This window comes from Sus scrofa, chromosome 1 (genome assembly GCF_054392235.1).
Source record: "Sus scrofa isolate SSC_HxYL_T2T_F1_AM1 chromosome 1, Sscrofa_HxYL_maternal_Yorkshire_Landrace_v2.0, whole genome shotgun sequence".
Classification (NCBI taxonomy): domain Eukaryota; kingdom Metazoa; phylum Chordata; class Mammalia; order Artiodactyla; family Suidae; genus Sus; species Sus scrofa.
In genome coordinates this window covers 252,732,012-252,752,000 of record NC_139383.1, presented here as the reverse complement: position 1 = coordinate 252,752,000, position 19,989 = coordinate 252,732,012, and the positions used below count along the sequence as shown (strand labels likewise).

Here is a 19,989-nt window from a genome sequence, read left to right as displayed (position 1 = left end):
TTGACCTGGGAACTTCCATATGGTGCAGGTGTGGCCTTAAAAAGCACACACCCACCGACCCACACACAAAGAAATATGTAAACAGTAGGCCATGTTGATTTATTCAACAAGTGGAGGGCCAACAATGTGTTAGACACTGTTCTGAACTTTAATACCTGTTACTTTAGACTCTAAGTGATCATCAGAGTCAGAGAAATTTTTCATACCTTTTGAGAAATAAGCTTAAATTTTTATCTCAGTTATATTTATATATACTTTGTCTCTTAATTCTTAGCATTTAGCACAGTAACAGCTATGTAGCTGGTGTTCAGGAAATGTTTGTTGAATGAAAAGTCGTAGGCTGAGTGCTAAGTCCAGAGAGTGAGCAGGGTCAAAGTTTAGGTTCTTGGAGTAAGGAGTTCATACTCATGAGTCTCTGTTCTTTAATTCCTCATTTGTCTGTCAGAGAGTTCACTGAGTGGTATGGAGATAAGAACACTGGACTAGGAGAAGAGACCTAATTAAAAATTTTGGCTCTACCGCTATTTACTTTTATTAGTCCAAGAAATCCATTCTTCAGGGTTCTTTTTTCTTTTCTTTTTTTAGCTCAAATATATATATATGTATATGCATGTATATACATATATATTTAGTTATAATGCTTTTTGTAAACTTCTATAGATGAAAATCAAAACCACTTTGTTAATTAAGGAATGCTATAAATGCAAAAGTACCATCATCATCAACTAATTACAAAACAAGCCAGTGTAGTAAATGCTCCAGTAATTCTAACTATAGAAAACTAGTGGTGCTGTAGTCACAAGCAAAGAAGAGTAATTTTGATTAAATCCAAAGTGTTGATTGTTTGGTAAGTTGTCACTGATGGTGACAGTTGAGATGCTATCCAAGTAGAGAAGAGAAGCTTCCATTCAGGCAGCAGGGAAGTTGAAGGAAAGGCAAGGGGTAGGGAGAACCACAGAAGAGCCAAGTACCTCCTGATTACTTGGCAGTGATTGTGTGGCTACCACTTGGGGCATGTGCCTTGGCTGGGTTGGAGAGCTAACCCAGCTCAGGTTAAGTTCCTCAACTACTTGGCTAACGAATTTTGTAATTATTCTGTAAGAGTGATCCACGCATTAGCAGCAATCACTCTCGCACTGAGTTTTCACTTTACAACGTGCTCTTCCAGTCCATCCCATATCTATTCCGTACAGGAGCCAAAGAAACAATTAGGGTTAAGTTATTGACACATTCCACTGAAACCCAGAGAAGTGGTTCTTTTATAATGCAGGAATTAGTGCAGAAAGAAGAGGTAGCAGGCAAGGAGGCTAGTGATGGAGGTTCAGGCCACAACTCAGGCCAAGAGGCCCTTGAGTTTGAGGCAGGGGCCAAGGCGTGGCAGATTGTTTAGTGCCTCCCCAGCGATGCCCCCTCCTACTCACCCTCGCCTCCTCCAGGACTCACTTCCTAGGGGTGGCTCCAGGAGGGACGAGCCCCGCTGGCCCGACCCTCTCACCAGGTCAGGCCACTACATCCGGCTGGGATAGAGCCCACCGTGCTAAAACTAGCGGAATCCCTCAGAAGGCCGTCCCAGTCTCTCGACTGTACAGCCTTCTGGGAATTGTAGTTCTCATCTTCTAAAACACAGGAGTGCACCCGCCCTCCGCCCTTTCTATCCCACAGGTCCCCGCGCGCAGCGGAATCGGTGGACTCGGGCCAAGAGCCTGATGGGAAAAGAGTTCTGGGCGCCCGCTGTCCTGATCCTTGAAAATGGCCCAGGACTACATTTCCCTAGATGCTCCGAGGTGGGCAGGACCCGGAAGTGAGGATGTGAGAGGCCTCTCTGGAAATTGTCCCGGGTGTTCGCCGCTGGAGCTCCGGGTCGAGAGGACGAGGTGCCGCTGCCGGGAGAGTCTTCCGCTACCGCCGGCTCCCGGAGCCCAGCCCTTTCCTAACCCAACCCAACCCTCTCCAGTCCCAGCCGCCAAGGCCCGTCCCTGCCGCGGACCCCGGCTTTACCATGAATCCTGCCGTCTTCCTATCCTTACCCGACCTCAGATGCTCCCTCCTGCTCCTGGTGAGTGAGTGAAGGAATGACAGACCCTTCGACTGACTCACGGACGTCCTCCCCCGCTAGCCAAGAGGCTTACAGCTGCCCCGACTCCTGCTTTCCTATCTTTTCTTCTAGTGGCGAGGAGTGCACCTTCTCCTGCTGCCTTCATTCTCGACATCCGTCTGTCCGCTTCCCAGGCCCGGGGTTCCCAAGGCCTGAGAAACCACTGTCGGAGGTTGGGACCTGTGAACAGGAGAATTAGCCCTGAATGAAGGATCTTTGGGAGGGTGACGGCTAGTAGCGCCCCTTCCCACGGAGTTCGGAGGTTGTTTTGGTCTAAAGGGCTCGTGGACTTCGTGGTAGCCTAAGTCCAAAAGGACGGGGGATAGACCTACTGCTCCCTCCCACCCCCTCCTTTTGGGAAAAATGTGAGGCCGACAGGTGCTGGGGTCGTGTGAATCTCTCTAGAGCCCTGAAACGGTGCCCGGTTTGGCGGAGCCCTCTGTTGTGGCTTGATACGATTGGTTGGGAACCCGGAACTGGAAACTGGTCTGGTGTCCACCGGGGGAGTAAAGGTTTGAAGGGTGGAGGCTTTGATTACCAGAAAGCCTCAGCTCAGGGCCTCACTCACGTCTTGTTTCACTGCCCCCCACCTGAAATATAAGCACATTTGTTCTTTAGTGCTCCTGATTTGTGAATGACCTGGTCTTCTGTATACATACGCACTTACTCTTTAACTCTCTCACCGGCTCAGTACCATCCCATCTTGTAAAGGAATCTTCCCCTGGTCCTTCTTCCTCCAAAGTACATCTTTGTGCAACCTAAGTAATCCAAGCTGCAGGTCACATTGAGGCAAAAGTGAAAGACTAACTCCATATGATAAAATGATATACCTTTAATTGTTGTTATAATACAATACTTGAAAATACTTTAATCAGTTTATTTTTTAAAAGCTGAATTTAAGGTGAACATTAAGTCATAATCACTCTTTATATTGTGAGAAACATAATTGACATATAGCTGGTTACTGGCAGAACTGGAATTTGAAGCAGGTCTATGGACTCTCAGTGCTTATTCTACCATATTATGTTAAATTTTTAATATTTGCGTTTGAAATAATTTCTCTCTCTCTATACCTTCTCTTCTTGTTTCCCCTTCTCTTCTCTGTGCTTCCTCTTTCTTTGTGATTTCCAAATCATATGCAAAAGCCATACACAGTACTTGAACCTTTTCAGAGAAAGTATTATAAAAAACTAAAGTGGATGTCATAGTTCTTCCTAGAACTAAAAGTTGAATATGAACATGGTAGTGCTAAATGATAAAAGTGTCTTATTGTCACTTAAAACTAAAAGTAATGAGTAGCTTCTGTGTAGAGGAAAATACTCTTTGTAGAGCTGTTTCTAGGCAATTGCATTATATACTGTGGGTCTCTCCTTCCAAAAATACTGAAGTAGTACTCATTGTTATTAGAGACCATTCTCTCTTTAAGGATAATAGATAGTAGTCTTTTCCTTACCCATAAAAGGGTCAGAATTATGAGTTCTCTGCCAGGAATTACTTTTAGGATACAAAAAAAAAAGGGTAAAAATCTTAAGAGATTAGAAAGAAAAGTTGAAATACTGAATAGAAAAATTACATCAGAGTCACCATTTATTTGTAGAGCTAAGTTGAAGGAAAAAGAATTTGAAATAACTCATCCTTTTTATAGAAAACCTGCAAATCCTGTTAAGCATGAAAAAGAATTTTTTCTAATATAAAATCTAGTTAATGTACACTTATTTCTTTAAGTAAATGTAGAGGAATAGAAGACATTTTAGAGAATAAATGTACAGGTTAATAAGCTGCCAAATAAAGCCCAAGAAAAGGTTTAGTAACCCAGAGTTACAAGTTGAGCTAGATTCAGTTTGGGTGTTTTTAATGTTTACTGAAGTAGTTTTAATAATACGCTAGTTAGCAAATATTTATAGAATGTCTGTCTAATCACAATTTGAATTACTTATCTAACTAGCAGTTCTGTTCTAGTGATGGAACTTGCTTATTCTATATCTCACCTGTCTAAAAATATCCTTTATCTTCCCCAACATACTCTGTTCCTCCTCCCTCCAACTCCCCATCTCAAACTTCAGGTTTATTACTTCCCATGTACAGCCATTGAATATCCAAGTTCCCACCTAGCTGAGGTCATTTTTTCCACAAATGGTCTGCTCTAAAAAGCGGTATATTGTCTTACCACAATATTTTTTTTTTCAGGCAAACTATACCTTAGCCCTAAAGAAGTGGATCAATTGAGATTTAGTGCTGTTCATAAGATTATAGCTGAAACATGAAATCCTAAACTTCTGTAGACAGGTTTTTTTTTTTTTTCCTTCTTCTTCCTTTTGTGATCTCAAAAGCATTTTGGTACCTATCATTCAATGCCTAAAAAGCCTTTCTGGGATGGGTAGCTAAACACAGAACCTCAATGTGATAACTTTTTTCCCTTGATATTTAATGTATACATATATTTAAAGTTGGATCTTAGAGGATGGGTTCTTTTATTTCAGGCTTGCTTTATAAAACACCCCCATTGCCTTTAAATTATTTTTAAACTCCACTGAATTTGCAATATGTGTTCGATAAAGTGGGATAGTATAATGCACTGATTTTGGATAAATCAGAAAAGAAATTTTGAGTCAGCTAGCAAATGCAAAGAGGCCATAATCCTCCTTATACCATTTCTATACCTCATTGTATATATTGTTTCTGTTATAGTTTGAATTGGTCTAATAGATGTGTGATTACGACTTTGTGAACTATATAGTCTCTGCCTCCATAACTGTTAAATCGTATTTTATGGATGATTTGATTGCCGGAGACAGCAGTGTTTCTCTGCTAAAGCCCCAATGTATGTTAATACCTGGATTGGGAAATTGCTTCCCAGTAGTGTGTGCTTTTAAGGAGAGCTGCTTGAATTAGAGAAAAGCACCTGGCCAGATGTATCAGAGCATAATATTTTCATTTTTCTATGTGACAATCATTACTTGGCAGCTCATAAGTAAGATAAGGGAGCATTTCATTTATCACTCTAACCAAAGAATCAGTTATTTATTAATTAGCCCATTTCTGCTTATCTTTCTATCTGAGATGGGTTTATTCAGGATTAAAAGTGACCATTTTCTGCTTTAGTTATTTCTTAGCAGTTGTTCTTCCTGCATTGGCTATGTACAATAGTTTTAAAAAGGTAAGATAAGAGAAATAAGACTAAATTGAAATGAACTGCCTGATATAGCCTAGATAACCTATTCTGTGGTTCAGAGATTTGTAACATTCCACTCCAGTTGTTTTATTGAGGACATTTTCTCATTAATATCTTGATGGTTAAGTTTATAGATCATAAGTTGTTACTAGCCTAATTGCCTTGTGCCTGGACATTAAGTCTTTTGCCATTATTGCTCCTGGTTTGTTCAATATAAATAAGAAGCAAAGAAAAGCTTGCTTAGGTTAGGAAAATAAGTAAATCAGAGAGCTAAATAAACATTTATTTAAGTAAACTATAAGTACCTTGAAAATAAGTACAGCAGAATTCAGAGATGTCAGTTTTACCATTAGAGCCAATAATAAATACTGATTCTTCACTTCAAGAAGAGTGCTTTTGGAGACATGTAGTTCCATTCATAGCTCAGTAAGTTATTTATCCTCTTCATATGACTTGCCCCAGATCAGTGGTTTGTAAAACACCTGGTTGTTCATTAGAACCACCTGGGGAAGTTTTAATAAAATGATGTCTAGGCCCTTTACCAGGCTAGTTATGTCTCAGGGGCCCAAACATTTTTGGTTGGTTTTGTTTTCAAATTCCCAGGTCATTTCTTCTTTCTTTAGTATGGCTCTCTAAAAGATAAGGATTAAACAACAAAGAAAAAACAAAATATCATTATCACATCTAGAAAATTGGCAGAAATTCCTTTATATTATCAAATTTCTAATCAATGTTGAGATTTTCTTGTTTCAAAGAAAAAAAAAATTTTTAACACGTTGCATGTACAAAACAGGATCCATGTAAAGTCCAGGCATACCAGTGGGTTATTTGTCTAAAACTTTATGGATTCTCTATCTCATGTTTTTTTTCTTGTAACTTATTGATTGAGGAAACTGGGTCCTCTGTCCTATAGAATTTCCCATATTCTGAATATTACTGATTGTATCCTCTTGGTGAAGTTTTATGTTTCTATATTGCTTTCTTTCTTTCCTTTTTTTTTTTTTTTTTTTGTCTTTTTGTCTTTTTAGAGCCACACCCACGGCATATGGAGGTTCCCAGGCTAGGGGTCCAATTGGAGCTGTGGCCACCTGCCTATGCCAGAGCCACGTCTCTGACCTAAACCACAGCTCACGGCCACGCCGGATCCTTAACCCACTGAGCAAGGCAAAGGATAGAACTCACATCCTCATGGATGCTAGTCGGGTTTGCGAACCACTGAGCCAGAGCAGGAACTCCAATTTCTACATTTCTTTTGTTCCCCATAAATCTGTGATTAAATTTGTGTGGTCTTAATCACCAACTCAATGTATAATTAGGTTTATTTGTTTCATTTAGCTTTTCAATTTTTGTTTTTAAAAAATTATCTTTTAATATGTAATTGTGTAAAATGTATTGCTTTCAAGGCCAAATCTAGAAAGCAAACTATGTTTACATAAGGTTAGCTTCTATCCCTATCTCCTACTCACTTAGCTTCCTCTTAACATAAGAAATCTTTAAAAAATTCTTCTCAGTTCTTAATTCACTTTAAAAAGAAAATGTAATTTGGAAGTTTCCTTGTGGCACAGCAAGTTAAGGATCCAGCGTTGCTGCCAGTAAGCAATCTATTTGTGTTTATATGTGTGTATATTTGTTTCTCCATCCTGATTGATAAACTCTAGCATATGATTCATGCTTTCTTTGCCCACCTCTCCCTCCTCTCTTTAAACTCTGTGAAGTATATCCTAGGGATCAGGATATAAATATTTCTTATTTCTTTTAAACTGTTTTATTTCTCCTCTGGATAGATGTGCTAATCTACTCATTTCCATCTTTTTGCTTTAACAAATATGTATACAAGCAAATTTTTGCAAAACTACTTTTACTATGTAACTTAGAGATAGTTTCCTGCAATTGAAGTTGCTGAGGGAAAGGGTAAGTGTATTTGTAGCTTTGTAGGTGTTGCTAGACAGGGGAAATTCCTCTCCACAGGAGTTTTGCAATTTTGAGTTTTCACCAACAATGTAACAGACTTTCCCCACATTCTTGCTAACAAGGCGAATGTCAAATGATTGGGTGTTTGTCAATCTGATAGGTGAGAAATGGTATCTCCCTGCATTTTAATTTGATTCTCTTTTTTATATGAGTGTGATGGAGCTTTTTTCTGTTTAAAGGCCATTTGCATTCTTTTACACTGAGTTCTTAACCCTCTATCTCCTGAGTAGATTCTAGGATGCAGCCAGATTGAGAGGCACTGGAATATATTACCCTGTTCAGTAATATTTCTGATAGTTAAAACTTGTGAAAGCCTTGGGAAAGATGTCTAATTGCCACAGTTATTGAATACATTTTTCATACTGTAGTCTATGACTTTCAGTGACTTTGTAGTAGCTCAACTTTTAGATGCCCTACAGTTTACTTCATTGTTTGTTAAAATATTAGTTATTTGTAATTCCAGTTTTTCACAATTGTAAAAAAAATAAATAAACATGTACAAGCGAGGAGTTTCAACTGTGGCTTAGCAGGTTAAGAGATGAGGGTTCGATTCCTGGTATTGCTTAGATCCCTTATTGCTGTGGCTGTGGTGTAGGCTAGCAGCTATAGCTCAAATCCGACTTCTAGCCTGGGAACTTCCATATGCTATAGGAGTGGCCCTAAAAAGACAAAAAAAAAAAAAAAGTGCAAGTGACATCTGTACAGTGATATTTGCTGCAGACCTCCAACTATATCCTCAGGTTAGTTTTCTAGAATTATATTTCTTTTTTCTTTCTTTCTTTTCTTTTTTTTTTTTTTTTTTTGCCTTTTGTCTTTTTTAGGGCCGCATCAGTGGCACATGGAGGTTCCCAAGCTAGGGGTCCAGTCAGAGCTGTTGTTGCTGGCCTACGCCAGAGCCACAGCAATGCCAGATCCAAGCTGCATCTGCAACCTACACCACAGCTCATGGCAATGCTGGATCCTTAACCCACTGAGCAAGGCCAGGGATCAAACCCACAACCTCATGGTCCCTAATTGGATTGTTTTCCACTGTGCCACAACAGGAACTCCCAGAATTATATTTCTTGGACCCTATAGTATGTCTATTATTTAGGATTTCTGATACAGTGTACACATTTGCCCTAATGAAAAGTTGCACCAATATTTATTTCTACCAACAGTGTATGAATGTGCCCACTTGCTCACATTCTAGTTACAGTGGGTGTTTTTGTAATCTGCGCCAATTTAGTAGATCAAAAATAATACCTGATTTAAATTTACATTTCTCTGATTACAACCAAAGTAGTTTTTTCATGTTTATTGGCCATATTCCTGTTTGTGTGTGTATGTGTTCATGTTATTTGCCCCCTTTTCAAAAAATTGTTTACTCTTTCTTCTTCCAGTAATTCAAAATAGAAGTGTTCACAAGATACAGTTTAAGAACGATAGTGTTATTTCTGCATTTAGTATCTATTCAACAGGTAGCATAGAGCAAGGAATACTGGACCAGGTGTCAGGGCATCTGTGTACAAGTTCCACTTCTTCCACATACCTAACACTGCATCATTGGATAAAACATATAACAAAACGTTTTAGTCTATAAAGTCAGGACATTGAATTTGATGATTCAGTGGTTCTTTGTGTAGTCTATCTTGATTTTAAAAAAGGATATTCCTCTAACTTCTCTAACAAATTTATTACTTGATTGGGTATTTCCATTTAAAAAAAAAAAAACAAAACTGCTAGCTTTGCAGGTCTGTGCCCCTATTATCCAGTGCAAGGATTACCATGCTTTGGTCACAGCTTTTCTGACATTGCTGTACTCTGTTTCATTTAACCAAGTAAATTGAAAAAAATTGGTCTGACTTTTCACAGCATATAGTACTCTTTAGCCTGCCTTTGATTCTATAAAAAAACTACCCATGGCCCTGACTGCACAGACTTTATTTCTTTGCTATTATTCTTTTCTTTCCTTCTGTCATTTGAATGAATGCCTGTTTGCTGTCTGCTAGGGAAGAGAAAAAGACAGCTGAGATTCATATCATGCTTCCAAGGACTTTTTAATTCAGCAGGGGAGAGGTGTATATGTAAATAATTAGAATTCTGAAGCAAAAGTGATAGGTGTCCTTAAGGTATCTGTAGAAGTGGGTTATAAATCTCACTATGGAGAAGTTTTTTTTTTTTTTTTTTTTTTTTTTTTGTCTTTTTGCCATTTCTTGGGTCACTCCTGTGGCATATGGAGGTTCCCAGGCTAGGGGTCGAATCGGAGCTGTAGCCACCAGCCTACACCAGAGCCACAGCAACGCCGGATCCGAGCCGCATCTGCAACCCACACCACAGCTCACGGCAACACCGGATCCTTAAAACACTGAGCGAGGCCAGGGATTGAACCCGCAACCTCATGGTTCCTAGTCAGATTCGCTAACCACCACGCCACGATGGGAACTCCATGGAGAAGTTTTGAAGTGAGCCAGGGCATCACCTAGGAGCTTCTTTCAGTGTCCTCACCCCAGGCCTACTGATTCAGAATCTGCACTTTAACAATGTACCTAGCTGGTTCGTATGTGCACGTTAAAGTGTGAGAATACAGTTGTAGATGTTTGAAAGAAGCAGATTTCTCTCATTGGTAGAATCAGAGAAGTCTTCTTGAAGGAAGATAAGAGTAGAGGTTGAATTGAACCTTGAAAGGTTAAATTGATGGGTTAATTTTTTAGTCTTGAGTGGAATGGATAAGAAGGATTTTGCCCTCCAATAACTTAATAAATCTTTAATGTGAATTGGATACCAGCTTGCTTGCTTGCTTGCTTGCTTTCTTCCTTTCTTGCTTTCTTTCTTCCTTTCTTCCTTTCTTTCTTTTTTCCTTTCTTCCTTCCTTTCTTCCTTCCCTCCCTCCTTCCTTTCTTCCTTCCTTCCTTTCTTTCTTTCTTCCTTTCTTCCTTCCTTCCTTTCTTCCTTTCTTTTTTCCTTCCTTCCTTCCTTCCCTCCCTCCCTCCCTCCCTTCTTTCTTTCTTTCTTTTTTTTTCTCTCCCTCTCTCTTTCTTTCTTTCCTATACCCATGGCATATGGAAGTTCTCAGGCGAGGGATTGAATCTGCAACCTATGATGGATCCTTGGATAAAACATGTAACAAAACATTTTAGTCTATAAGATCAGGACACTGCTTGGGCCAGGGATTGAACCCATGCTTCCTCAGTGACATGAGCCACTGCAGTTGGATTCTTAACCCACTCTGCCACAGTGGGAATCCTTTTTTTTTTTTCTTTAAGAAGTCTTGCTGTATGGCTTGCTGACATGGCCAAATGACAGAATTGGCCCTAAAGAAGCTGGCAAACCCTTTGGCTAGTTTCCATTAGAAGAGCTCATTATTATCTTAGCCAAAATAAAAATTATAGTCTTTAGTGGATTCTTACCAGCATTCCAATTACTCCATCCAAGAGGAGAGGGATAGGAGTTCCTGTTGTGGCTCAGTGGTAACGAACCTGAGTAGTATCCATGAGGATGCAGTTTCTATCCCTGGCCTTGCTCAGTGGGTTAAGGATCCAGCATTGCCTTGAGCTGCAGTGTAGGTCGCAGATGTGGCTTGGATCTCTTGTTGCTGTGGCTGTGGTGAAGACTGGCAGCTGCAGCTCCAGTTCAACCCCTAGCCTGGGAACTTCATATGCCGCGGGTGTGGACCTTAAAAAAAAAAAAAGGAGAGGGACAAAAATGCCGCTTTTGAGAAGTTTTTTGCTGTAATGTCATGGGTCTCAGGTATTGGTTCTGTTCTTGTAAAGATTGCATTCAAATTCTAACTGCTTTGATTCCCCCACTGATATTGTGGTCAAGATTGCTGATTCCTCTAGCCCTGTGATTTAATTATTTTGTAGAATCTTGAGCATTATATTTTGAAATATCTAGTTTTTAGTTACCTGAGTTTGTAGACAGGAACATTACTAATAGAGAAAAGTGGTGAAAAGAAGGAAGAAATCATTTCAGAAAAACATTCTGGTATTGGGGCTAAAGAAAACTGTTGGGTGAATTGTAGAAGGCCAATACTTCTTCCATTTCTTCCATAAGATTATAAGAGTCTTGTAGTGGGAGCTTTGATAATTAGATTTAGAGGTTTTAGAAAAAGGTCTTTAGGAATAAGAAGAACTTTTGACCCTGGAAAAAAGGAATTGGAGCCTTTTTTTTTATTTCTGTGGGACTCATTAGTGTTTCGCTCAGTTCAGTAAGTGGGGAGGGATCTGCATGAGTGGGTCACATGCAATGCAGTGACTGAAGTTATATTTATCTAGAGTTGTGCTATAAATTTAAATTTATTAAATGGAATAAAATATAAAATTCCGTTCCTCAGTCACAGTAACCGTATTTCAAGGGCACAGTGGTTACACATGATGAGGGGCTGTTGTATTGAACAACGCATGTGATGAAACATTTCCATTGTCATGGAAAGTGCCATTGGATACTGCTGATATAGAGGTTCACTCTTGCTGTCTATCTCAGAAACGAAGAGAAAGGAAAGGTAAAGAATGAGGAAAATGCCTCAAATAGTGTTTCAAAGCATATGAGGAACATATATCTTGCCTGTCCAAGGAATAGTAGTAACCTGGAAAAAAATTTCAATAATCTTATTAGTGAGCACAGATTTGGCTTTTGGTTACCTAATGGCCAATTTAGGAAGGCACCAGAGAATACTAGGTAAAACTCGAAAGTAAGAATTTGAGTGTTATTGATTCTTCCACTAGTTCACAAGGACATTGAGAGCAAGTCACTTTCCTTCCTGAAGCCTTAGTTTTTCAACTGAAAATTGAGTAAGATTGCATAGCCTGTTTGGGGGAATTTAGCGGACATTCCAATGGAATCTAACTTCAGTGTTGGGATTTGAAGGCCTACAGTTTATCTCTGTGATAAAATTCCTTTTGGGGGCTTCATCTTTAGAAATGATACTTTAGGAGTTCCCATCGTGGCACAGTGGTTAACGAATTTGACTAGGAACCATGAGGTTGCAGGTTCAATCCCTGGCCTTGCTCACTCGGTTAAGGATCTGGCATTGCCGTGAGCTGTGGTGTAGGTTGCAGATGTGGCTCGGATCCCACATTGCTGTGGCTCTGGCATAGGCCAGTGGCTACAGCTCCAATTAGACCCCTAGCCTGGGGACCTCCATATGCCATGGGAGCAGCCCTAGTAAAGGCAAAAAGACCAAAAAAAAAAAAAAAAAAAAAAAAAATAGAAATGATACTTTAGGAATTCGGTCATGGCTCGGTGGTTAATGAATCTGACTAGCATCCATGAGGACGCAGGTTCAATCCCTGGCCTTGCTAAGTGGGTTAAGGATCTGGTGTTTCCATGAGCTGTGGTGTAGGTCACAGACGTGGCTTGGATACAGAGTCGCTATGGCTGTGGCATAGGCCAGCAGCTACAGCTCTGATTTGACTCCTAGGCTGGGAACCTCCATGTGTCATGGGTGCAGCCCTAAAAAACAAACAAACAAAAAAACTCCGAGAGAAATGATACTTTAGAGAAAATTTTATTGATTAAGAACATACCTACATTTTAGTTTGTAAAATTACCTGTAAAGTGATGGCCAGTTGATATGTTTTGTTTGCCTCGGGTATCAGAAGGTTACCCTTGCCAGGAGCTTAATCTTCTAATTGAATAAGCCCAGAAATTAATGTGCATCTTTTTCTGTCTACTTTAAAATGGCCAGAAGTTATATGAGCTCATGAAGACACACTAATATTTAATATATAAAGCAGTTTTCTAAGAAATTTGAGCCACCTCCAAAATGTGAAACATGATTTAGTGATGGAGTAGAGATGATAAATAAGTTTATAAAGTAAAATATTAAAGGAATTAAAATTTCTTGGTCCTTTGGACAATATGCCCTTCTGTTTACATGCCTGCTGTTTAGCTGTTTTGTTGTATTTGAAGTTTTGTAAAATGTATGGAGAAATGCCAGCTCTTAAAAAAATTACCGAAGTTCCTGTCGTGGCTCAGCGGAAGTGAACTGCAACTAGTATCCATGAGATCTTGGGTTTGATCCCTGGCCTGGCTCAGTGGGTTAAGGATCCAGTGTTGCCATGAGCTGTGTTATAGGTCACATACACGGTTTGATACCCGTGTTGCTGTGGCTATGGTGTAGGAGGCAGCTGCAGCTCCAATTCAACCCCTAGCCAGGGAACTTCCATATGCTGCACCTGCAGCCCTAAAAATAAATAAATTAATTAATTAATTACTGACACAACATTAAAGTCTTTCTGTGACTAAAGAATGGTGTCAATTCTCAGTGTGCTTTAGAGTTATCCTGAGAGAGAAATTTGGACATTTCTTGATATCTTTCACTTTTGTTCCTATGTTTTGGCCCAGTTGCAGTAAAATCCCAGCTAGCTGGTAAAAGTTCACATTTCTGTAATGTCTTCATATTCTGAAAAACTAAGAATAAAGAAGAGCTACATTTTTTTTGTAGTCAAAATAATTCTTCGAAAACGCTCAAGTTAACTCATTCCTTAAGCTTTCTAGCACTAGCTTTTTCTATAAGAATGGCTATTGATTCTCATAGGAAGCCTTATGATTTGTTCACAATTAAGAAACGTATCACAGTCCATCCATTCATGATAAAAACTCTTACTGAATTGGGTATGGAGGGAACATGTTTCAACATAATAAGAGCTTTTTAAGACAAACCCACAGCCGGTATAATACTCAATAGAGAAAAGCTGAAAGACTTCCCGCTAAAATTGGAACAAGACAAGGATGCTTACTCTCACCACTTTTATTTAACGTAGTATTGGAAGTCCTAGCTACAGCAGTCAGACAAACAAAAGAAATAAAAGGTATCTAAACTGGAAGAGAAGAGGTAAAATTGTCACTCTATGCCACTCCCTGAAGATGATATGATATTATATATAGAAAACTCTAAGGATGCCACACAAAAACTACTCAAACTGATCAAATAATTCAGCAAAGTAGCAGGATATAAGATTAACATTCAGAAATTGGTTACATTTTTGTATACTAACAATGAAGTATTACAAAGGGAATATAAAAATACAGTACCTTTTAAAATTGCACCCCCAGGAGTTCCCGTCGTGGTGCAGTGGTTAACGAATCCGACTAGGAATCATGAGGTTGCGGGTTCGATCCCTGCCCTTGCTCAGTGGGTTAATGATCCGGTGTTGCCGTGAGCTGTGGTGTAGGTTGCAGATGCGGCTCGGATCCGGCGTTGCTGTGGCTCTGGTGTAGGCTGGTGGCTACAGCTCCGATTCGACCTCTAGCCTGGGAACCTCCATATGCTACGGGAGCAGCCCAAGAAATGGCAAAAAGACTAAATAAATAAATAAAAAATAAAATTGCACCCCCAAAATTAAATACCTAGGAATAAACCTGACCAAGGAGGTGAAAGACATATGCTGAGAACTATAAAACATTAATCAATAATCAAGGAAATTTCAAAAGAGGATTCAAAGAAATGAAAATATATTCCAAGCTCCTGGACTGGAAGAATTAATATTGTTAAAATGGCCATACTGCCCAAAGCAATCTACAGATTCAATGCAACCCGTATCAAATTACCCATGACATTTTTCACAGAACTAGAACAAACACTCCAAAAATTATATGGGAGTTCCCGTTGTGGTGCAGTGGTTAACGAATCTGACTAGGAACCATGAGGTTGCGGGTTCGGTCCCTGGACTTGCTCAGTGGGTTAAAGGATCCAGTGTTGCAGTGAGCTGTGGTGTAGGTTGCAGACACGGCTCGGATCCCACGTTGCTGTGGCTCTGGCGTAGGCTGGTGGCTACAGCTCCGATAAGACCTCTAGCCTGGGAACCTCCATATGCTGTGGGAGCGACCCAAGAAATAGCAAAAAGACAAAAAACAAAAACAAACAAACAAAAAAACCCCAAAAAACAAAAATTATATGGAAGCATGAAAGACCCAGAATTGCTAAAGCAATCCTGAGGAAAATAAAACAAGCAGAAGACGTAACTCTCCCAGACTTCAGGCAATATTACAAACCTACAGTAATTAAGACAGTGTAGTATTGGTACCAAAACAGACATACTGACCAATGGAACCAAATAGAGAATCTAGAAATAAACCCAGCCATCTATGATCAATTAATTTTCGACAAAGGAGACAAGAACATAAAATGGGAAAAAGAAAGTCTTTTCTGCAGGTGATGCTGGGAAAACTGGACACCTGCACTTAAATCAATGAAACTGGAACACACCCTCATACCATGCACAAAAATAAAATCAAAATAGCTTAAAGACTTAAACATAAGACAAAACACCATTAAACTCCTAGAAGAGAACATAGGCAAAACATTCTCTGATATCAACCATACAAATGTTTTCTTAGGTCAGTTCCCCCATGCAACAGAAATAAAAACAAAAATAAACCAAAATATGCAAACAACTTATACAACTCAACAGCAAAAAAACCAACAACCCAATTGAAAAATGGGCAGAAGATCTAAACAGACATTTCTCCAAAGATGATAGATGAGCAACAGGCATATGAAAAAGTGCTCAATATCACTAATTATTATAATGCAGGTACCACCTCACACCAGTCAGAATGACCATCATTAATAAGTCCACAAATAAATGCTGGAGAGGGTGTGGAGAAAAGAGTAGCTTCCTTTACAAAGGTTTGTGGGAATGTAAATTGGCACAACCACTATAGAAAACAGTATGGAGGTTCCTCAGAAAACTAAACATAGAATTACCATATGACCCAGCAATCCCACTCCTGGACATATATCTGGACAAAACTTTCATTGAAAAAGATACATGCACCCCATGTTCATTGCGGCACTATTCACAATAGACAAAACATGGAAACAACCTCAACGTCCTTCGACAGATGAATGGATTAAGAAGATGTGGTGTATATACACAATGGAATACTACTCGGCCATAAAAAAGAACAAAATAATGCCAGTTGCAACAACATGGATGAAACTAGGACCTCTCATACTAAGTGAAATAAGTCAGAGAAAGACAAATACCATATGATATATCTGGAATCTAATATATGGCACAAATGAGCCTATCTACAGAAAAGAAACAAACTCATGGACTTGGAGAACAGACATGTGGTTGCCAAGGGGGAAGCTGAGGGTGTGGGATGGACTGAGTGTTTGAGGTTAGCAGATGCAAACTATGGCATTTGGAGTGGATAAGCAGTGAGGTCCTGCTGTATGGCACGGGGTACTATATCTAGTCACTTGTGATGGAACATGATGGAGGATAATGTGAGAAAAAGAATGTATACGTGTATGTATGACTCAGTCACTTTGCTGTATAGCAGAAATTGACAGAACATTGTAAATCAACTATAATAGAAAAATAAAAATCTTTTTTTAAAAAGTGTCACAGTGCTGTAAAATATTTGACTCTTTGTTTAATCTTTGAATGAACAATTTCAGATATCCTGACTTTGCTTTAGAACTGTAAAATCTGTGCTACATTTCAAATCATGTTCTACTTATTTGTTTCAGAAATAATTCAGTTTATTATTTAATTGTGCCTGTGCTCTGGTCTTTGAGTACCTTCCAGAAGTAATGTGAAGTTTTTTCCCCATAATAATAACTTGAAAGTGTATCAGCCAAAGAGAAAACTTTTAGGAGAATATTTAGGAGTCAGAAATTTGGGCTTCTCCCTTAGATCCGCTCCTTTTCATCTTTGTTATCTTGTCTATTGATTTCTGAGTATTACAGCTTTTACATCTGACTCGTAGGTATTTGCATGCCTTTGTGAGTTTTGTGGATCAAAAAATGGTAGAAAGGTGTCACACCTTCTTATTCTTAGATCTTAATTCCTGGTACAATGCCTTACACAGGTTAAGTGTTCAATAATAATTTCGTTGAGTGTATGGAAAAAAGAAAAGGTAGAGCTAGGGTAAGGAGGATCAGGAATGCACAGGGGAGTGGGAGTTTGTAAGCATCACTGGGAAGGTGAGCCTTGAACTAGTTGAGGGAGTCAGTTGTTTGGATTTCTTGGGGTTGGGGTGGAGTGGGGTGGGGGGAGGTAAGAGCCTTCCAGGCAGGGGCATCAGCCAGCGCAAAGTCCCTAATGTGAGAGTGTCCCAGGTGCAAGCAGCAAGAAGGGCAGTGTGGTTGTCATGCTGTGAAGAAGGTGCAGCCTGTTAGAAGATAAAGTCATGTAGCTAAAACACATTTTGCAAAAGCGTACTTATTACTGTGTACATTGTTTGCTGATATTTTCTTTTTTTCTTGTTTCCTATTTTGTGCTTTATTTTTAAAATAATGTGGATCAGACCCAATGAGGTAGGGTTGTAGTATTAATCTCCTCAGCCCTTGGTCTACTTAGCTTTGCTGGGAGTACCTTTGCCTGTTTATCCCAGTGTGCCCCCAGTTTTGCTAAATTCAAAACATCTGTGTGTGAAAGGGTGGGTCACAACCTGCATTTCTAACAACTTAAAATGTTAACACAAAAGATTTTCTGCAATATTTTTTTGATTCCTGAAAGCAGTATACGTTTCATGTTACAGAAAAGCATAATGCAGAAAAAAAATGTACATAACCCTACCACTGATAACATTTTAATGTATATCTTTCTAGGAGTTTTTTTGTGTGTGTATGCATGTTTGAAAGGACTTTTAACAGTACAATGTATGTTTTGAACTCCCTAGGGTTGGGTTTACTCTTGTTTGGTTCTGCTGTAGAGTGGTAGACCTCTGGTTACGTGGGAAGAGGAGAAGAGGCCCATGTGTGTCAGTGTGCTTGTACTCATAGAACTTGGAAAAGGCACCCACCTTGACCACTTTAGAAAGTTATTGAACCTTTCTGAGCTTCCCTTTCCTCACCTATCAAATGAGGATACAGCCCTCTTGTGAAGAGTTCTGGGAAGACAAAACAAGAATGTTTGTGAATGTGTTCATAGTATATTGTTAGCACTTAAACTTTCCTTATGTCTGCGACGTAGTAGGTGTCAACAAATGTTGTTTAGATGAAGGAATCAGTGAGTGAAACGAATGACTGAATACATTTGCTGTTTGGGGTAACTTTAAAATAGTTCATCCTGTCGTATTAAAATTGCGTTCCCTGGGATAAAGGGCTAGCATGACTGGCCTCCAGCCCCTGTGGTCTTCTGATACTGACGGTTGTACTATTATGTTTCTGTATTATACTAACAGAAACAGCTTAAAAATGTGACCATTATGTGAATAAATTATCTGCCTAACTGTTTTATAACTGTACTTAGTTTTGCAGTTAAATTCAGTATATATTGATGAAAATATTTTATGGAAACAGTTATATTTTGTTGTATAGACCATGGTTTTTAGGATTGAAGGAGACCTGGGTTTGAACCCTGTACCACCACTAGTTTGCACAAGTCATTTAGCTTATTTGAGTCTTAATCACTTAGCACATGTTTGCATTTACTATATGTTACATACTGCAAACTTTCATTTTCCTCATTTATAAAACAGAGATAATGTAATTCCTACCTCAGCTTCAAGAGTTGCTATGATGACGTAAAAGAGATACATGTTTGTAAATAGTAAATAACTATGTCAATACACTGAAATATTCTTGTGTGCTTCAAACATATGTTTGTTACTTGGATTCTTTCCCCGGGAGCCTAGGTATGCAGTGGAGTACATTCCTTTCAGGGAGAGTTGATGCATTATGGAAATAGTTCTAGAGTCTGAATTTCCAGGATTATTGACAGTACTAGAAGTAGAATGACTTTGAAGCTAGAAAGTCCTAGTTCATTCTTGGCTTTACCTCTTTGTAGCTGTGTGATACTAAGCAAATTCCTTTATCTTTCTGACCCTCAAATTTCCTATTTTGAAAGTGGAGATAATTATTTTGTAAGGTTGTAAAATATAGTGTATATGAAGGGCTTTGCAGGTCTGGCATGTAACAGAGAGTTTTGTTTTGTAAGGTAATAAATGGAGAAGGAAAGCTTGTCAAGTAGATAGAGTCGTTATAAAACGAGACAGTACCTTGGAGGAGGATTGTGCCTGTGCTGACTGTCTTTCTGTGTTTGTGCTACCTTTCGACCTTCTGAAATGAGTAAATGGATGAGGCTTTTTATTTTAAAAATCGAATTCTAAATATTAGTGGTTTCTTAAAGTGCTTATCAACTTGTCTCTTTCCCCTGGTAAATTATGACATAGTCTTATCAAAATAGTGACAAATGTAACTATGATTGACAGAAATAAAAATCTACCTTGATATGCATTTCTTCTTTTAATACAAAAGCAAATAAATTCCTGTAAGTGGTATAAATCAAAGTGGGAAGCATGCTTTATGCTCTGCTGCTTTTGAAAGGTATCATTTGCTCCACACAGAAAGGCATCATTCCTCTTACTTTGTACACACAAAATCATTCAAAAAAATACATCCCTGACTGGGTTGTAATTGACTAGATATCTGGGAAATGATGACGGTTCTTTAGAAATAGGTAATCTTTTCTCTAGTAACGGAAGAGAAGATTATTATAGCAGAGTTTTGTCACTGAAAAGATGCAGAAATAAAATCCTGTTTGTGTAAGTGTGGAAGATTTCAAATTACTGGTTATAGTTTCATTTGCTCCTATAAGCCTAACTTACATATATCACTGTTATTCCTTAAATTTTGCTTCCAGTGGGGTATGAAGTTATTTACACATAAACATGTGTAGTATCTACTACTTTTAGTAAGTTTTTGTCTTTAAGCTAAACCTGCTTGTAGATTTGATGAAAACTGAGGATATCACAGATCTTTTTGAACTTAGATACTACAGTTAAGGTATTTGGTAAGAACCTGTTGGCA

General features: G+C 38.9%; 2 protein-coding genes across 44 annotated transcripts in view; one reads left to right on the top strand and one right to left on the bottom strand.

Annotated features, from left to right (window-relative positions):
- INVS (inversin) overlaps positions 1–1,579 on the bottom strand; it is a 160,290-nt gene extending 158,711 nt beyond the window's left edge. For 33 of the 43 annotated variants that reach the window (XR_014824714.1, XR_014824684.1, XR_014824677.1 and 30 more), the window contains exon 1: positions 1,422–1,579. The gene's annotated coding sequence lies outside the window, so the exon portion shown is untranslated. The remainder of the gene's footprint in view (positions 1–1,421) is intronic. The other 10 variants (XR_014824694.1, XR_014824709.1, XM_084990929.1 and 7 more) reach the window with 2 other exon arrangements.
- A 337-nt stretch (positions 1,580–1,916) lies between these two features.
- The window catches only part of ERP44 (endoplasmic reticulum protein 44), a 108,652-nt gene continuing 90,579 nt past the window's right edge, over positions 1,917–19,989 (top strand). The window contains 1 exon segment of the mRNA NM_001137629.1: positions 1,917–2,056. Within this exon segment, the coding sequence (NP_001131101.1) occupies positions 2,000–2,056 (57 nt within the window). The 5' untranslated portion in view covers positions 1,917–1,999.